Source organism: Dermochelys coriacea, chromosome 1 (genome assembly GCF_009764565.3).
Source record: "Dermochelys coriacea isolate rDerCor1 chromosome 1, rDerCor1.pri.v4, whole genome shotgun sequence".
Taxonomy (NCBI): domain Eukaryota; kingdom Metazoa; phylum Chordata; order Testudines; family Dermochelyidae; genus Dermochelys; species Dermochelys coriacea.
In genome coordinates this window covers 284,136,685-284,155,892 of record NC_050068.2, presented here as the reverse complement: position 1 = coordinate 284,155,892, position 19,208 = coordinate 284,136,685, and the positions used below count along the sequence as shown (strand labels likewise).

The following is a 19,208-nucleotide window of genomic DNA, read 5'->3' as shown; positions in this document are numbered from 1 at the left end:
GTGCCAATCCAGGCTTGTATTAAACTCCCAAGGTTACAGCTTTTCTCTGACCTTGGCTTGGTAAACGCTGACACCACCCAAATGCAAAAAAACACCTTTAAAACCAGGAAGGAGCACTTGGGAATTCCTCCCTGTGGGGTACTCTCAAGTCCTTTCACCACCACCCCTCTGGGGAAGGGCTGAAAAAGAAAACAAAGGAAATTAACTGTGGCTACCAGCTAATCAAACAACATGCACAAATCTCTTAGGACATCAAAAATCCAATCCTGTTCTTAAAAAAAGGTAAATTTTATTAAAAACAAATGGGAAGAAAATACATCTGGAACTTATGCTTTTGTTAGATTTTAAAAGAGCAATTCCAAAAATCAAGCACCAAAAATAGCTTTCTTGGGGGGTTAGCTTAAAGGTTACAAGCAAACAAAAGCATCTGGAATTAGCACAGAAGAGTCCACAAGCCAATAAGAAATAAAAGAAATAACCCTAATCGCATCTAGCTAAACATTCTGATCTACTTACATATTTGGAGTTCAGATAAATAGTTCTAGACATGATCGGATGATTTATGAAAATACCTGGCTTAAGATGCTTTTAGCATGGCTGCTCTGTCCCTCCAGCCCAGAGAACAGACAATGGGAAAGTTTCTTTCCCAATTCTAAAAAATTCTACCATCCCGTTGGCTTTTTTGGTCAGGTGCCTTTTTTTTTTTCCTTCTTTTCCTGGGGGTCTTTTTAACCCTTTACAGGTAAAGCAAGTAAAGAACAGCTACCAAGAGGGATTTTACAGATAACTGGCTGGCTGGGTGTCCATCAAAGGGAGCTATCCCCCTCCCACACACACACTTTATTTATCACAGAAGCACTGTGTACTAAAAGTGGCATTCCGCCATGACAAACCAAAGGAACTTTCTGTGCCTTGGTAAAATCACCAGGTGAAAGTAGGTGTCCTGAAGGTTCACAGCAGCAAACAAGTCATTCTGAGACAACGCAGAGAGGATAATTGATGGAATGACCATTCAGAACCTCATGTACTGGATATATTTGTTGACTCCACTAAGGCCGAAGATGGATCTTACTCCTCCCTTGGATTTGGGTATTGGGAAGTACCAGGTATTCTGGCGGACCCTCATCCACTGCCAGCACAGAGCAGACCTGCTTGAGGAGCAGTATCTCATGTGAGGGGTCATTGAAGAGGGACGGAGAGGGAGGCTGGAGAGCAGCTGGATGGCATAACCCGCTCTGAAGGTGCTTAGGACATAGCTGTTGGAGCACTGCAGGACCTCCCAGAACATGTCTTCTTTGCTGCATCTTGGATGGTTTTCTTATCTGGCAGAGATGCTCAGCCGGGGTGTGTGGGGGGTTTCTGAAGGCCACATCTGGTGAAGAACAGAAGCGGGATTGTTAAATTCAGCATTGAAACATTTCAGTTAAATACACCTTTTGCAACACTGCCATCACTTTCTCACTGACCCTAGCCAGGCACACATCTCTGCGAACACCCAAAGCATAGTGAGTTTTGGTGGGGGGGAGGGGGGTGGAGTGGAGGGCGCTCAACCTGGGGAAAAGAGCACACTCTTTGCAAGGGTCTAGGGAACAAATTCTAAAAATTCTCCCACACTTTTCCACAGGCGGGGTAATCCAGCAGAAATCTCACTGTTAAGGGTAAGCAGGGAAACGAAGGTATGTCTACTCCACGCTTGTGGCTTCCGCCCTGCTCCCTGTGCTGCTTGCCTATGTGCTGCTTTGGTCCCCCACACGCGATTGCTGAATGGCACGGGAAAGTTTCCTTCAATGGGGGAAGGAACAAAGCTGCTCTGCCATGGAACCTTCGGCAGAGGATTGCTGAGTACCACCAGGAAAGTTTCCCGGAGATCTCTCTGGAGGATTCCTGTGAGATCTTGGCGTGCATCAACACCAGTTCTGCCACATTGATTAGCTATACAGGGAAATGTCCAGCTCATAGAAACACAGGCAGCCTCACACATTTCTATGCCCTGAACCCACCTCCGCACTACACAAGTCACAGACACTTACCAGGAGTCTCATCTCCTGCTTCTTGCTAATTGGAGAGTGACTGCTGAGACAAGCTAGACACCTCGGGAGTGGAGAACAGTTCCTGGCTGCCTGCCCCACTGGGCGACCCTGCCGGGAGCTGCACATCCTCATCTAACGCCGCCTCTTCATCAATAACTGCGTCCTTCAGGTTTGGTCCTCTTTCTGCCGCCTCCATGCCCTCCGAAGTATCCATGGGGCTCTTGGCAATGGAGGTGGGGTCGCCACCGAGGATAGCATTCAATTCCTTATAGGACCGCCAGATCTTAGGTGACACACCTGAGCAATGGTTTGCCTCCCTTGCCTTATGGTATGCCTGCCTCAGCCCCTTTATCTTCACTCTGCACTGCAGCGTGTCCCCATCATAGCCGTTTTCACACAATCCTCAAGAAATCTGCCCGTAGATATCCCAATTCCTGCAGCTCAGGTACAGCTGGGACTGCACAGCCTCCTCTCCCCATATACTGATCAGATCCAACAGCTCTGCAGTGGTCCAAGCGGGAGAGCATTTGCTGCAATAACCCACCATGGTCACCTGGGAATGTGTGATGAGACCTCTCCACACCGAGCAAACAGGAAATGGAATTTCAAAAATTCCTGGGGCTTTTAAGGGGGAGGGGAGGATGGTTATTTATTTGGCTGCAGAGCAGTGGAGTTCAAATTGCTGACCAGAGCGGTCAGGATGGGCGTTGTGGGTCATCTCTTCGAGGCCAATTAAAGCGATGCAATGAAGCGTGGTATCTACACTTGCACTTTCTCGACAAAAATGTGGACAGAAAGATGTAAATCTCTTGTGGGGATGGCTGTATTCTGTCACCAAAACCAGGCATTCTCCCCGACAAAAGTCACCTCACAGTGTGTACTCACTCACTGTTTGGGTCGACAAACGGCACTTTTGGTGACAAAACTTGGTAGTGTAGACAAGGCCTCACCGTTTTGGGCAGAAGTCAAGGCCCTACATATCTATCCAACAAAAAAGCCCCCCCATGTCCTGGCAGTATCAGGATCAGTGACTTATGGCAGCAGGGTATATCTCCCCTAAAAAACTGCCTATAGCGCCTCTTGGTCTTGGCTTAATGCTTGCACTCTGCTGCCACAATGGAAGAGACAGGGAAACCATTTAAGAGGTGTTGTACCAGAGAAGTCAAGGGGGTTAAAACCTCAATACTCCAGTAATTCCTCACCTCAGAGAAGGGAAAAAAAGAAACTGAAATGAAGTAACTGCACAAAAATCAAATAAAATTTAAAGTTATAAAACAAAAACAGTTGAGAGAAACTGAACCACCAACTTGCTTTGACACTTGAGGCAGAAAATTCAGTGGCCTGAGCTGAAGGGCAAGACTCAGTCCTGAAGTCTTCAGGACAACACTAGACCATTTCTGAATTCCAAAAGATGGGAAGTATTACTATTAGTGATGAATGAGGAGAGAAGCTGTCAGCAGAAAGAATATATTCATGAGGGGCAAAATGCCTTACATGAATCATCAACAATTAAACTCTTGTCCTGCATTTTGTGAAAACCTTGCCATAATTAGAAGGGAAAAATAGCTGTAAATATCATATTGATACATATTACTGGACACTACAATATGCAGATAAGTTATAAATTTTAGGGGCCTGCTTCTCATTTATGGTATGGCCCCTTTACACCATGGCAGAGCAATGGGGCCATAAAGTGTGTATTACTGTAATTGAAAACAGGTTTTATATAGCTAGGCATTTCGATAGACAACATGAAATTTGTAGCAATAGTCAATTAAGTTGTTCTAATAAAGTATTTAGATACCGAATGACTGTCTTAATTGTGGCATCGTTATTGCTTTTATAGGACAGGATGATTTAAATCTTTAAATATATATTATAAGCTAACATCGACTCCTCACCATAATTTGAGTCAACAAATTCCATGAAAGTACATCTTAAAATCACTTAATAGAATTAGAATGGTTCAGACCACACAGTAATGGAATCAATCTTCAAACAAAATTATTTGTAGCAAGAACTACTGTATTGACAATGAAATCCAGAAATCCAGAGGAAGACATTAAATATACATGACAGTTTACTTTTGCAGAGAGATTCAGCTGAGAGTCTGCTTTACAAAATAATGTACATTCAATGATTAGCCATTCATCTAGTGGTTACAAAGGTGACATAAGTTTTTTTAAAAGTTCCCTTATTTTAATGCATGAAACAATTGAATTTATCAAAGCCTATTTTGAAACAATAAATTTAGGAATTCCCCTTCAAGAGAAGTTTTCCACTGTAGAAATATAGTATATCACACTTCCATCCTGGATTTCACTGGGCATAGGGAAGAGAGGAAACAAATACAGAAAAGAGGAGTCCTACCACACATCCACAGCCAGCCCTCCTGCAGCAGCACCTCCTTGGGATGAGAAAATGCTGCTGCCCAGGTGGCTGAATCTCCTTTCTGTGCGGAAGGGGAAAGATCCATGTACAGAGTTTCTCTTAGGGACACAACCAGGCTCTACGTTCTTAGCGAAATGCATTAAGACTACTCACATTTCATTATGAAAAAGTTACAGATGTTTATTCAAGTTATCTTCCAAACCAGAAAAGTCACTCGCTCATTAGGTACACTCCAAAGTCAGTGACAAAAAAAAAAAATAAAATACTCTAAGTGATATTCTTAGTCATTCTTTGCCACATTCAGCCATGCTGGTGAAGTCAGCGAAGGGCCAAATCTAGCCAAGATAATCAAACCTTTATTAGTCTGCATTGACTAAGATGACAAGGACTAGAGAGTATCAGAGGGGTAGCCGTGTTATTCTGGATCTGTAAAAGCGGCAAAGAGTCCTGTGGCACCTTATAGACTAACAGATGTATTGGAGCATAAGCTTTCGTGGGTGAATACCCACTTCGTCGGATGCAAGGACTAGAGAGAGATTACATGGTTACATTCTCTGGCTTTCAGGTTTCTCAACTTGGCACTGTAAGAGGTGTCTTATCGTTAGGGAAGTGCACCAGTTACAATTTATTCCAGGGATCGGCAACTTTTGGGATGCGGCCCACCAGGGTAAGCCCCCTGGCAGGCCGGGCTGGTTTGTTTACCCGCCGCATCTGGAGATTCGGCCGATTGCAGCTCCCACTGGTCCCGGTTCGCCACTCCAGGCCAATGGGGGCTGTGGGAAGCGGTGTGGGCCGAGGGATGTGTTCCAAGCAGAAGGCTTATTCTTTCAAATTAAGTAATCTAAGCTGTTACCATCAGAAAGGTTTAAATATGATTTCTATCTAGATAGTTTGTCTTTAAGTTCAAGTTCAGCACCAAAATGCAAAGAATAAGACCTTTAAGGAGTGTAAATCTTTTATTTTACAACAGTTAAAGACTCCTTTGTACATTACTTCAAAACCATTTCATTCAGCTGTCTAGTTCTTCCTAATAAGAGCCTAAATGCAGAAACTTTTAGCAGAGTCAATAAAATGTATTTGTTTAAAGCTTGTATATAAATTCTTCATTTGGGAAGATATTTGCAAAAAAGAAAAATTAATCAGAAAAGCTAGTCTTTTGCACTTACTTTAGAATATCCATTGCAGCTTCATCAATATTTGTGACACGAAGGGTAAGTATTGGGTTCTGTTTAATACTTTCTGGAAGGCTAAGATTGCAACTCAGAAAAGTCAGGTTAGCACCCTGTACGGGATAACAAATGAATGATATATAAACAAGTTGTATATTCTATAAAACATACTACACCAGACATTCATGAAGAACTAGAATTTTTAAAATTTTAACAGGAAAAAAATGCTATTTTAGGACACAATTAGAATATGGCACATTTCTAGTTCAGTACTGAAAACACAAAACATGAGATTTTAAAAGTTAGAGAATCAGTAAGTCAAATTCTATGCTAGCAGCTGTACTTGTATGGAAGGAACATGAATTCCCATCAGAATCTGCATGTCTGCCACATACCTAATGATCTAACTCACAACTTTGTTCTACTTGGCCATCAGGCCCTCTCCCCTTTCACAGTTACGCACTTTTGTAACAACAGTATATGTTTACAAACCCCTTCCCAGCTGCAGCTTTGTGCCCGCTGGTGGAAAAAAGTAGAACACGCAGTAGTGTTTTGAGACTACCACTGACATCTCTAGTATTTGGCAGAGAGTGGGTGCTTTTATATAGCACAATGGTCCAAACCAGAGCTGGGCAGGAAAGGGTTTTCCCATCCTCTAAAAATCTAAAGATTTCAATGCATTTGCTATTTCACAATACGAAAAACAAAAATCTTTCACAATTTTAGAAAAAACAAAAAAAAAAAAAAAACCATCCACCCCAGAATAGTAGCTCAAATGGTTAGAGCACTCATCTGGGATATGTGAAACCCCGGTTCAAGTCCCTGCTCTGCCTGATTTGGAGCAGGGACCTAAACCTGAGTCTCCCACATCATAGCTGAGTGCCCTAACCATTGGGCTACTGGCTATTCTGGGATTCAATCTCCCTGAACATTCCATCCTAACTTGAGAAATCAGTTTCAAATAAACTTTCATTGAAATTGACGTTTCCACAAAAAGTTTTGGTTGTGACAAATTGGCATTTTCCAACGAAAAATGAGTTAGTCGAAAATTCCCAACCACCTCTAGTGCAGACTCCTTAAGACTTAGGGCCTCAACCATAGCAAGCCGAAAGACTTCAATTGACTGCAGCATACTTTGGATCAATCCCTTGAATGCTAGATTAGAGTCTTTGCTTCAGGCCAGAATTCAAACAACTCAAGTGGCATTTCCAAATCAGCAGCAGAGTGGATATATTTTCAATAGAAAAATACTTACAACATAAAAGTCACTAAGATCATATTGTTGTCCTTTTCTTTGTCCATGCTGATGACTATAAACTCCTTTCTGAATGAAAGGTAGGGCATTTGTTCTGTGAGATTATTTAAAATAAGTTTAAATAATTAAACTTGAAAGTAAATTCTTCTGGATATATTCTGGAGAATTTTTTCTTGAGAATTTTTAACAGTTATTTAACCTACCTATTTTTTCCAAATTGTCGATACTCATATACAGTAAGAGATCTGTCATACATAAAAAAGAATCCAATCAGCTCTCTGCAAGCATCACGCCCGTTCCTACAATGGTAATTGAAAAGCAGCATTAGAGTTTTGTGTTTAATGTAATCTATTTCAAACTGAAATGGGATGACTATATCACTATTTTGAAATATACATCCTCAGTAGCAGTCCAATAGCAAATGCCCTGCAATATTATTATAATCATTTTAAGATTATTACTGGTTTTGATTGCTTTAGCTTAATTTGAAATATTGTTCAATCTAGCGTGTGGTTCCAGCCACGTATCTAAATTTAATTTTAGCCTATTTGTTTAAAATGCCTTCCATAATCAGGTGTGCAGCACATGCAGAAAGCATTTTCACAACTCAACCGACAGATTACATATATTAGGACCAGCTATGTTCATCATGATCTCTGAAGCAAATGGCTGAATGCTCAGCTGCATCCAGAAAGCACTGGCTGCAGTAAAAGACATCTGAAAGGACCTTTATATAACCCTGATTCTTGGGTCAAATAAGCCTCAAGACTGTTCTAAACTATGTCAGCATATAGCAGCCCCTTAAGAAAATTAAAATTACACATATCTATGTAATGTACAATAGAACCCTGCATGGGACTATTTTTAATCTCGCTCCCACCCACTGCTGCTATTATGGCAGCGGGTCCTCTGGGACCTGCGAGATCCCAGTCTCACTGCAAGTCTCTACACTAGACCCATGCAGGGCTCTAATGTTCATATTATAAGCACATACTTCTAAACAGATGTGTAATGTATTGCAATTATTCCAATATGCAAAAGAAAATAATTCATTACTCACAGATTTAAAAAGGAGTTCTATTACATTTATGATTACCTTGATAGAATTCTGCCATCAAAGCGTAACTTATTAGAAAGCACATTTTCAGTTAATGCTGATCTGGTCCTTATTCTGTTATAAGAATTCAAGACATTTATCAACAAATATATTCCAAAAATGTAAAATTTTGCATTAAATATCAATCATTTCTAGAACTAACAATAAACCTGGATTGTTGTAACCTAGTTATGAGTTGATCCAGGTTACCCTTCCCAGTTGAGTCAAAGCAGATGAAAGAGCTGGAATGCAGGGAGAGCAAGTTCGGATATCTTTGGGATCAATGTTATTGTCACGGGGTGCTTCACTCACTGCAGTTCTGGCACCTCCTCCTGGTCACTCTGGTGATTAGCTCTGGAGGACAACACCACAGTCCACAATTTGCACACTGTCTGCCCTCTTCTCCGGGTTTCAATCTGGGGACAGTCAGCTCAGCAGTTCTGGCTCCCTCTCTCTGGCCTCACTGCTCCTGGACTGCTTACTACACCCTGGTTCCCCTTCTTTCTCTGGGTGTACCAGCTCAAAAGCTTCCTCCTCCTTCCCAGAAAGTGACTGCTGCCTGTCTTCCTGAAGCCTTTCCCAGCAGCTCCCAAGCATTCCTCCCTCTTCCCATGGAGTGACTGCCCTTTCTCAGCAGCTGTCATCTGTAGCCCCCCCTACCTGGCTTTACAGGCCCACCTGTTCCTGCACAAGTGGGCCTGCTTGCAGTTACTTAATTCTCTGCACCCTGGCTCCTCCTCAAGGTGCAGCCTGGGCAGTTAACTGGCCACCTTAACCCCAGTCAGACCTACGTGGGTAGACATCCCATCACGGTTATTTAGATGTGCTAAGAAGAGTTACAAATCTGTTGACTCTTTATATTCATTTTCCTTGGCTCTCTCGAGGAAAACCAATGCTGGAAAAGCAATACTCAGAAAAATAGTCCCTTAAGAACTTAACAAACCTTCTACTTTATCTCAACACTGAAGTGGCATTCAATAGTGGAGCTGAATGTGGATTTACAATGCTGGATTTCAGGATATGCAAGTGTAAGATTGAAGAGCCCCTGGGGAATGGCTTAACACTCAGCCTCTGAATCAGAAAGAGTGACTTAATCAGTCCTTACTATTGAACTACTCTTCAGCATGGAAATCATTTGGCTGCTGATTCCTGACTTAGAACAACTCCAGAACCTCTCTATATAGTTAGGAACTTATTTGGTTCTCATCACCACAGTAGCAGAATGTCCAGTCAACATCAGTTTCCATTTCTCTAGATCAATTTTACTAAAGTAGAGGCATACCCCGTGGGGAGCACAGAGACTTTCCGAGGGGGACTGGAGCAAAACTTTAAAATTGCTCCCCAAATCACAGCTTTCATTTTTTCAAAAGAAAGTAAGTCTCTTATAATTTAATTATATTGAGTACCTGAATGCAACTGATGCAGAGATATCTGCCTTACATTTGCAGAGAGGCAAAAACAATAGCTCTGCAATGTGGACTGCCCCATCCATTTCAATTGGTGTTAACTCAGATAGTAGTGACAATATTTTAAATGTCAACTATTTCACTGGTCATCAAAACATGTAAGAATAGAGAGAAACTATTACATTAAGATGTACATCAGCATTTCCTGAAGTGCTGAAGTGTGTTGGGTGTAGGGGAGAGGGGACACACAAAGATGTGTAAGTTAAGAGGTGCAATGGATTCTTAAAAGCCTGCACAGTTGCCTGGGAGGACAAGAGGGCAGCTGACAAGCTTTTAAAAGCTTTGGAAACTCTGCTCTAGAAGATCTGTACTGTGGGACAATACCCACATAAGTTTAAAATGGTTCTTCCACATTCTACATGTGCTTTTGGTAAATCATTACACTCAAAGAATCATCAGGAAAACAACGTTCCCTGAGGCAGAAAAAGCACATTTATCTAAGACAGCCATAGTGCCACTGCAGGAAGGCATGGCTTGAAGCTGTTAGATTCAGCCATAGTAATGGATAAAATACATAAAATGGCATGAGGAAGGCTTAATGGAGGCCTAAAACCAAAAACAACTAAAGAGACCCAAAAAGAAAAAAAAACTGGCAAAGTGTAGCAATAACTAATACTAAATATCATACCTCCAAGACTACATATATAAGTAAAAATCCCAACTTTTTCATGAAGTGGGGCTGATGGGGCTAGCATTGAGCTCCTGCTCACTTCCTACAGCAGTCAGAAGTAAATGAAAAGTTGGAGCTGTGCACCCTTTGGAGCATAAGGACACATGCAAGATGTATGTGAAACACAGACACTGCTATCTAGAAAGTTCCAACCTGTTTTATCCCAGGCACACAAAGTGCCCATAATGAAGATCATACAGGCAGTACTCAAAGAACTCACTGATCTTGTTTTTGCACCTCTAAAACTGGATGGAACAAACTTTACTACATTCTGCAAAAGAAAAAGAAATAAAAAAGAGAAAGAAAACAAGACCAAGCACGAAAAGTTTCAGCCTGAAAGGAATAGGTTTTGTTAAAGTTACAACGGCTTGAAATTAGGGCTATAAGCCTGTAGCTCAAAAAATCCCAAACCACCACCACAAAAAAAAACAAAAAAACCCTTACTTTGTTTCATGTAACGTTCTTTTTCTAAAGCGCAACGGTGCTGTTCCAAGATCTGGAAAGGTCCAATCTCTCTGGTAAGTACTGATATTTGTACTTTGCTCTGGGTCACTTATTACAGCCCTCACCGAAAAAAAAACAAAACAACATTACTCTATGGCAGAGGTTCTCAAACTCAGGGGCACCTCTCCCAGGTGTGTGTATGCAGAATGTATTCTGGGGGGCATGAGAAGCTTTAGGAGGGTGGGGAAGCTACTGAGCACATTTTACCCACAGCAATTAATAGTTAGCAAAGCTGATTCCTCCAGACATATCAGGTCCTCAGGTGGTGCTGTGCATTTGACTCTAGATGGTTCTGTGCATTTTGACAGATTTCTGTTAAATTTGCATAGTATTATACAAAGTCATTGCCATCTGTACATTAATCGGTTTGCTACAACACGGTGTGCACATTTAATTATAAGCATCGACCACAATCACAGTTTTGCTTTTGCTCTTATTACAATGGATCACTGGCTCTGTTTGACTAAATACCTTACTGTTTTAAATGTTTAGTGAGAGTTGCATGTTGATTATTTTTTGTCGGTGTATGTGTTTGGGTGGGGGAGGGGGCTGTAAACTACTATAGACACAAAGACATGGGGCACAATCACATAAGTTTGAGAACCATTGCTCTGTGGTAAATATAAATGTGTAGGTTTCAGAGTAGCAGCCGTGTTGGTCTGTATTCGCAAAAAGAAAAGGAGGACTTGTGGCACCTTAGAGACTAACAAATTTATTTGAGCATAAGCTTTTGTGAGCTACAGCTCACTTCATTGGATGCATTCTGTGGAAAATACCGTGGGGAGATTTATATACACAGACAATATGAAACAATGGGTGTTATCATACACACTGTAAGGAGAGTGATCAGGTAAGGTGAGCTATTACCAGCAGGAGAGTGGGGGGGGACGACACAAATAAATAAATGGACACAAATCAGACGTCAAGAATTATAATATTCAAAAACCAGTTGGAGAACACTTCAATCTCTCTGGTCACTCGATTACAGACCTAAAAGTGGCAATTCTTCAACAAAAAAAACTTCAAAAACAGACTCCAATGAGAGACTGCTGAATTGGAATTAATTTGCAAACTGGATACAATTAACTTAGGCTTGAATAGAGACTGGGAATGGATGAGTCATTACACAAAGTAAAACTATTCCCTCCCCCGCCCCCCCCCGTTCCTCAGACATTCTCGTCAACTGCTGGAAATGACCCATCTTGATCATCACTACAAAAGGTTTCCCGCCCCCCTCCCCGCTCTCATGCTGGTAATAGCTCACCTTACCCGATCACTCTCCTTACAGTGTGTATGATAACACCCATTTTTTCATATTCTCTGTGTATATAAATCTCCCCACTGTATTTTCCACTGAATGCACCCGATGAAGTGAGCTGTAGCTCATGAAAGCTTATGCTCAAATAAATTTGTTAGTCTCTAAGATGCCATAAGTATCCTTTTCTTTTTATAAATTTGTAGATCACTTTTGTTCTTACTCTTGTAAATGCTAGAGTAATATAATCATACTTCACAGGCTGGCATTATTTGTGCTTACCTAAGGTATATTAAGGAAAATAAGCCTGATAATCAGTTACTTCAAGCACAAAGAAATGCAAGAATGGTCCATTAGTACACATCTTATTGTATTTCATCACATATACTTTTAAATAAGAAAAAAATTAGAATGTATTTTGCAATCTGAAGCAGCACAAAGTTATTTTCATTCCCTCTGTCCCCTTGCAAAGGCTCTATCACTTTCCTCTGGTTCTTTCTAGAGACAGTCAGTGCAGTTACTTATACTGCTGGGTGAGGGTCACCAAACAAAAGCACAAGACCCTTCCTCCTTCAAGGCACTAAAATGCTGTCGAAAGTGCTCCAAAGACCTACCAACTCATGGGTGTTAACTGCCTAGTTGTGTGACATTGGCCAACTCAATCTCTCAGAGCCAACTCTGTAAAACTGGAACAATATTGTCTTACTTCAAAGGAGTGTTGTGCTGATTAATTCATTCATTCTTTTTGTGGATACAGACTAACACGGCTGCTACTCTGAAACCGGTCACACCTTCTTGTCAATTGTCTGTAATGGGCCACACTCTTACCACTTCAAACGTTATTTTTCCTCCCTTGGTATCCTGCTGTTAATTGATTTAACTTGTTAGACTGACCTCACATTTGGTAAAGCTACCCTCCAACCTTTCATGTATTTATACCTGCTCCTGTATTTCACTCCATGCATCCAATGAAATGGGTTCTAGCCCACAAAAGCTTATGCCCAAATAAATCGGTTAGTCTCTAAGGTGCCATAAGGACTCCTTGTTTTGTTTTTGTTTTTGTTTTTTTGTTTTTTGTTTTTTTTTTACTTAAAATTAGGGTGCAAGTGTTAACAAATTTTAATTCTTCTGAGAGATACTTACATCATACTGACGGGCATTTAAAATTAGAAGGCTGATAATTTTCATCACAAGTTTTACAAAAATATCAAAGAATTTAAAGAATGTTCACAAATTTAAAAAAAATAAAACAAAACAATACTTCCTTCACAAGGTAGGGCACACTTTCAGAGAGTTGATTCTTCTACAGTGTTAATTATACTTTGTATATTCTCTTACCTAGATAACTGATCCACCATCACTTGCTCTACTACAGTTTGCTTTCTCCTCTCTGCAGCTACATCCTCCTGAAATGAAAAATCCATTAAGAGCCTATGAGATGCAACAAACACTTCAGAAAATAAGATGATTTTCAGATTTTTTCTCTAACATTTATGCGGAGGGCCAGATTTCTTTATATTTGCTCCCACATTACTTTCAGTGTATTATTTAAGTGGGACAAAGCATAAGAGAAACTTCCCTCCCCATCCAATGTATCACAGGAATCAGTGCAGATACAAATTATGATTTGAAGCAATGAAGATTTACCTCTACCAATTTGATTTTGTGTTGTGAAAGATTCTTTTATGGATTGTTCACTCAATTATTTATTTGAAAGCATGTCAGCTATGTGCTGGAATATTCTCCTTCTCGGATATATGACAACTGGAAGAGTCTTACAGGATTCACCCTATTCATTGGAGAGATTATCCCAACTATTCTTCCTTGCTGGCAGTGGGTTTTACTCTCTGGCAAAACCCTATCATTTAAAATATATCAGATTTCTGAACTTCTCTACTGAATTTAGGTTTTCCCTTATTTACGTTGTCTTCCCAATAAAACAAACTAAGACACTGTTCAGTGTTTTTTAATGCAAGTTCCCAACCCAATCTGTATACCTGTGATTAGTTATCTACCTCCGTCTTTGCTGTCGCTCCCTCTATCTTAGTGCAACTCTATTTCACTAATGTGCTAAATACAGAGACAATCTGTGCCTGAGAGCAGCTTTCCCGGGTAGGCATTTTTACCTGGGCAAACCAAATTCTATATAGACCAAGTCCTACTATAGTTGAAGAGGATGAAAAACTGGTTGCCAATCAAACACCAGATAACTTTAAAGGATAATCACTAACTTTACCAAAGTTGTTATAGGGTTAAGTTGTAAAGGGTATAATTCACAAGTCTCCTAGTAAGTCAGTTTTGCTCTCTGCATAGAGAGCATTGTACATCACCTTTGTGGACCTAATCAAAGCATTTGACACAGTCAACAGAGCCGGTCTATTTGCATTACTAGAAAAGATAGGATGCCCATCAACCCTGTTAAGTCTTATACATTCATTCCACAACAGTTTGGCAAGTCCACTTTGGACAGCTTTGAGATGTAAAGCAGAGAGTGAAGCAAGGATGTGTTCTTACTCCTACACTCTTTCGAATCTTCTTGAATTGTGCGTTTAAGGACATGAAAGATGGAGTGTATCTCCACACAACATCAGATCGGAAACTCTTCAACCTCTCCCGACTTAAGTCAAAGACCAAAGTTAAAAAGGTGCTAACCAGGGAACTTCTATTGGCTGATGATGCTGCTCTCATAGCCCATAATAGAAATCTACTACAAGAACTCATGAACCGCCTTTCAATTGCTTGTCAGGCATTTGCTCTGACCATCAGCATCAATATAACGATTGTGTTAGGACAGAGGGTTCCACAAGATCCTTCAATTACCTTAAATGCAAACCAGCTAGAAGTAGTCCAAAAGTTCAGCTATGTAGGTTTTACTGTAAAACCTACGGTAATTGAAGGATCTTGTGGAACCCTCTGTCCTAACACCAACTTCTCACTGGATGAAGAACTAAATGTTCTCACCAACTTCTCACTAGATGAAGAACTAAATGTTTGCATTGGAAAGGCTACCACCACATTTAGCAGACTAACTAAAAGAGCATGGAACAACTCAAAGCTTACCATCAAGACCAAAATGCTAGTGTACCAAGCTTGCGTACTCAGCACTCTCATGTATGGTGGGGAAACACGGACAACATATGCTCATCAGGAGAAAAGATTAAACAGTTTCCACCTACATTGTTTACACCGCATACTCAATACCAAATGGCAAAATACAGTCACCAACGCAGAGGTTATTCAAAGGGCAAATTTAACAAGTGTGACAGCCCTGCTCAAGCAAAGACGACTGCGCTGGCTGGTCCATCTGAGTAGGTTGGAAGATGGACAGATAGCTCCCCGTATAGCATGTCCTTGGGTATCAGAGGAAACAACAGCAGGATTTCCCAAGCTTCACTATAAAGACACATGCAAGTGAGATATGAAGGAATTTGGAATTGATTCTGACCAATGGGAAATCCTGGCAAGTGATCGTAACAAGAGGCGCCATCATCTCCACCAGAGCATCGAAGTCCATGACAGAAGCTGGCTCCTACAGCTGGAAGATAAAAGAGCTCGTAGGAAGCAAGCAGCTCCCAACCAAGATACATATATTTCCAATAACTGGCAAAGATCGTGCAAATCTCAGATTGGATTATTCAGTCACCTGAGACATTGCAAACCATCTACATCATAGACTGCAATTCCCACTATCTCTTGCAAACGAAAGGATGCCAACACTATCCAGTAAGTATGAATTACCGCTTGCCAAAATAACTAACTCAAATTCATCACAAACTGTTAATTCTGAGCAGGCTTTTTTCCTTTCTGAATTACAAATGTTTGGTTTTTATCCGTGATGCAGTCACAATCATCAGTGCATTATATTAAGTTATTGAACATATACATCCTTTCCCATTACTTGATCCAAGGGATAGGTTAAAAGTAATTATATACTAGAGGACAAAGTGATAATCACTGTAAGCTGTAGTCTATGGAGTATTTCCTAAATGCCCATAGATTTCCACACTAAGACTCAAGCAGTGTGCATGTTGAGAAGAGAGAATCCCATTTTAGAGAGTGAAACTTCAACATCTGAATTTCAATTCAATGCCAGAAGACTTTTTTTTTTAGTGCATCCTTCATTCAGCTGTTAGAAAAATTCATGGTAGGGTTGTTACAAAGCTATTGAGACAAAGTATTTGATTTCAATAGAGGACATAGGACAAAAGAAAGAACTCTACTGTGAACAAAATAGCCTTTTTATTTAAAAGGAATACAGCTTGTTCTGCAAAATTCTAACAATAGTTGGTACAGTTTGTGTGATTTGCTCCAGGATGTCACCATGGTCTTCCTAAAACAGGAGAATTCTCATTTCACTCCTTCTTATAGATCATTTAGATATTCTGCATAGTAAATATATACAAGCCTTCATACTGCACTTGTGACCATAGTATCTAAGTGCCTTCCAGCAGTGTGTTAAGCCAGGTGACCATACATCTGTTATGTATTGTTTGCTCTCTCGTTCACTTCCCAGAGGAAGAAGAGTGTGGAATGGTGTGCCCTGATTTTGTAGGATATTATTGTTTTCTTAGACATACCTGTTGCTACCTGTGTTTATGTTAGAGAAGGCAAGGTCAAAGAAACGCACATTGCACTTGGAGTGGAAGCTGGTGAGGTTTGTGATAGTCCTTAGTTACTGGGGGAGTTATTTCCAGAGTCTGTGACAACCCCCAGAGAAGGTCCTGATTCCCACACAGATGAGCTTTACTCCTACTGTTGAGAGTTCCACTGTGTCAGAGGAGCAAAGTTGTTTTCATCCAGGAGCTTTAAACAGTCTTTTAGGTTTCCTGGGCCCCGGCCATGGAGAGCTTTGAAGATAAGGACCAAGACTTTGTCCTTGATTCAAAATTCTATGGGAAGTCAGTGTAGAAAGCATAGGGCAGGTGCAATGTGCTCAAAGTTGCCTGTGTTGCTGAGGAGACATGATGCAATGTTTTGTACTTGTTGGCATTTCCCAAGTGTTGACGGTTTCATGCCCAGGCATATTGCATTGCTGTAGCCCAGCCGAGAGGTAATGGATGCAATACAACTGAGGCCAGGCCTTCACCTGCCAGGATGGGACAGAATCTCACAGCCATTGTGATGTGAGAGCTCAGCATCAGCAAGGAATCCAAGAGTACTCCTAGACTACAGACTGAACTGACCAGTTGTGGATGCAAACCTTCAATCAAAGAAGTCTGCATCATGGTTGCTATCGCCTCAAAATACTCTTCAATACAAATACAAAATATAACGGCTTACCTCTAAACTATTTTTGATACTGCAAAACAATGAACAGAAGGAAATTACAGAAAAACTACACTTTAAAAGTAGTATTAATAATAGTTACACTAAAAGGAAATCTTAACATATATTATATTTAAGACCATCTTTAAGGCTTTTTAAAAGTAACTATGCACAACTGACAATAGGGCTGATATTTTCAGAAAAGAAAAAACATATGGATGACAACTCAAATTATATATATAACATATTAAATCTCTCTCAAAGCACTAAGGATATGACATAAATCAACTCAAAATTGAAATTCTAAGTTAAGGATGCCTTGGCAGCTTTCACTCGTTGTGCCTATGTACTTTTGTATACGAGATATCCAAGTTCAACAACTATTTCAAGACCCTCTGAAAGAATATTCTAATGTGCTACAGTCCTTAATCACAATACAGTGAGTTCAATACATCAGATGATCCATAAATCAAGTCTTTTTGTTTTGTTTTATTGGTGTAGTCCAGCAAAAAGGCAAGTCCAGGAGGCTGCTGAGCATTGCTGAAAGTAGTGCTGAGAGCCAAAGCACTACCTCTTAACATTCAGCATTTGCTCAGCAACTGTGCAGAGCCTTTCATACTGTGGAGAAATTACATAGTCTTGGTAAGGGAATGGGTGGGTACTGAGCATGGCCAATGCATATGTGCTTAAATGCAATCCAGTGAATGTAAATGGCACATGTAGTCGCTAACAATTACTCCTACTGTCAACCAGGAGTTGTGCTTAAGAGACACTTAGAAAGAGAGAGGGCATAGGTATGAGTGCCGAACACCGACAGAAATGCTTCTAAAGGTTCCCTTGACATCTTTCAAACAGCTACTTAATGACTCAAAGTATGTTGGTTACAGTGTTCTTGACAGCCCAGTCAGCCAGCAGCACCCACTCCTTTCCATTTTCTGCACCTTAGCTGACTGTGACTAACAAAAGGTGACATTCAGCAATTTTAAAATGGTGGCTCTGAACTGCCCTTGCACAATCCTCATCCCTGCAGTACTGAGCCCTTAATATTAAGGGTTGTTGTTTTGTTTTTTTAATTAAAGAAGCAAACAGATAAAGTATCTAATGATAGTAATGAATATGAGAGTTTTCTTATCATGCAAGGAACTACTGCTATCAGTAGTGCCCCATCTACATTCATTTCAATGGAAATTACAATAATTTAAGTGTTTATGATAATGCAAACTTCAATTCAAACAGATGGGCAACTAATACTTTCCATTTATTCTACTTGCATTTATAGTCTCACAAAAATTTGAATGGCTTAACATATTGTGTGAGAATGTCACTATACTAACCCATTTCAATAGACAGTTGTGTCCCTAAAAAAGCAAATATGAAAAAAAACCACCATTCATGTTCAGTAGTAAAGCACGCAAAACCAGATCTCACCAAAGTTCAATTTCATTATAAAATAATCCTAAACTCAGTGTTTAGAGTTCTTGTGCTTTTTCTGTACAGTTCTGACAAAACATCACAGAAGAAATAGGAGAGATCTATTAGGTCACGCAGTTAATTTCTTGTCAATGCTAGAACATGTATGATTTAATCAATATAAATATGTTATGTAAAAATACACATATATACAAACTGCTATCAGTGAGATTTTCAAAAGTGCTCAGCACTTAGCCTAACTCTGTTCCCATTGAAAACAATGGTTAAATTTCTTTTTACTTCAATGGAAGAAGTTGGGCACTGACTGCTTTTGAAAACCCCATTCTGTATTTCCACAGCATATCAAAATTTATACCTACAAGAACTGATATATAGGGATATTTATATAACAATTTAATACCATCCAGGAAACTTACAGGTTCTAACTTCCTTATGCTGTGCTGCATTGTGTAGGGCTTGCTTGTATAGCATTGCTGCAAGAGGGCTCTCTCATCAAGAGCCGTAAGATCATGATCAGTCCTGTCTTCAGGCTGTGGATCCTACAAAGAAATACACTGAATTTTACTTACATCATCATGGACAACCAGTTGTAGCAAACAAAAATATTTTTCTTTGGTTTAGACCAGGGGTTCTCAAACTTCATTGCACCACAATCTCCTTCTGACAACAAAAGTTA

The 19,208-nt window shown here is 40.2% G+C and overlaps 1 protein-coding gene across 10 annotated transcripts in view; it reads right to left on the bottom strand.

Moving 5' to 3' along the window:
• The window catches only part of CAPS2 (calcyphosine 2), a 54,173-nt gene that overhangs the window by 17,056 nt on the left and 17,909 nt on the right, over nt 1-19,208 (bottom strand). For 7 of the 10 annotated variants that reach the window (XM_043493196.1, XM_043493203.1, XM_038399389.2 and 4 more), the window contains 7 exons: nt 18,949-19,071; nt 13,175-13,242; nt 10,522-10,641; nt 7,942-8,016; nt 7,049-7,144; nt 6,846-6,939; nt 5,588-5,703 (listed from right to left, as the gene is read on the bottom strand). In XM_043493196.1, the coding sequence (XP_043349131.1) occupies nt 5,588-5,703; nt 6,846-6,939; nt 7,049-7,144; nt 7,942-8,016; nt 10,522-10,641; nt 13,175-13,242; nt 18,949-19,071 (692 nt within the window). The remainder of the gene's footprint in view (nt 1-5,587; nt 5,704-6,845; nt 6,940-7,048; nt 7,145-7,941; nt 8,017-10,521; nt 10,642-13,174; nt 13,243-18,948; nt 19,072-19,208) is intronic. The other 3 variants (XM_043493171.1, XM_043493175.1, XM_043493186.1) reach the window with 3 other exon arrangements.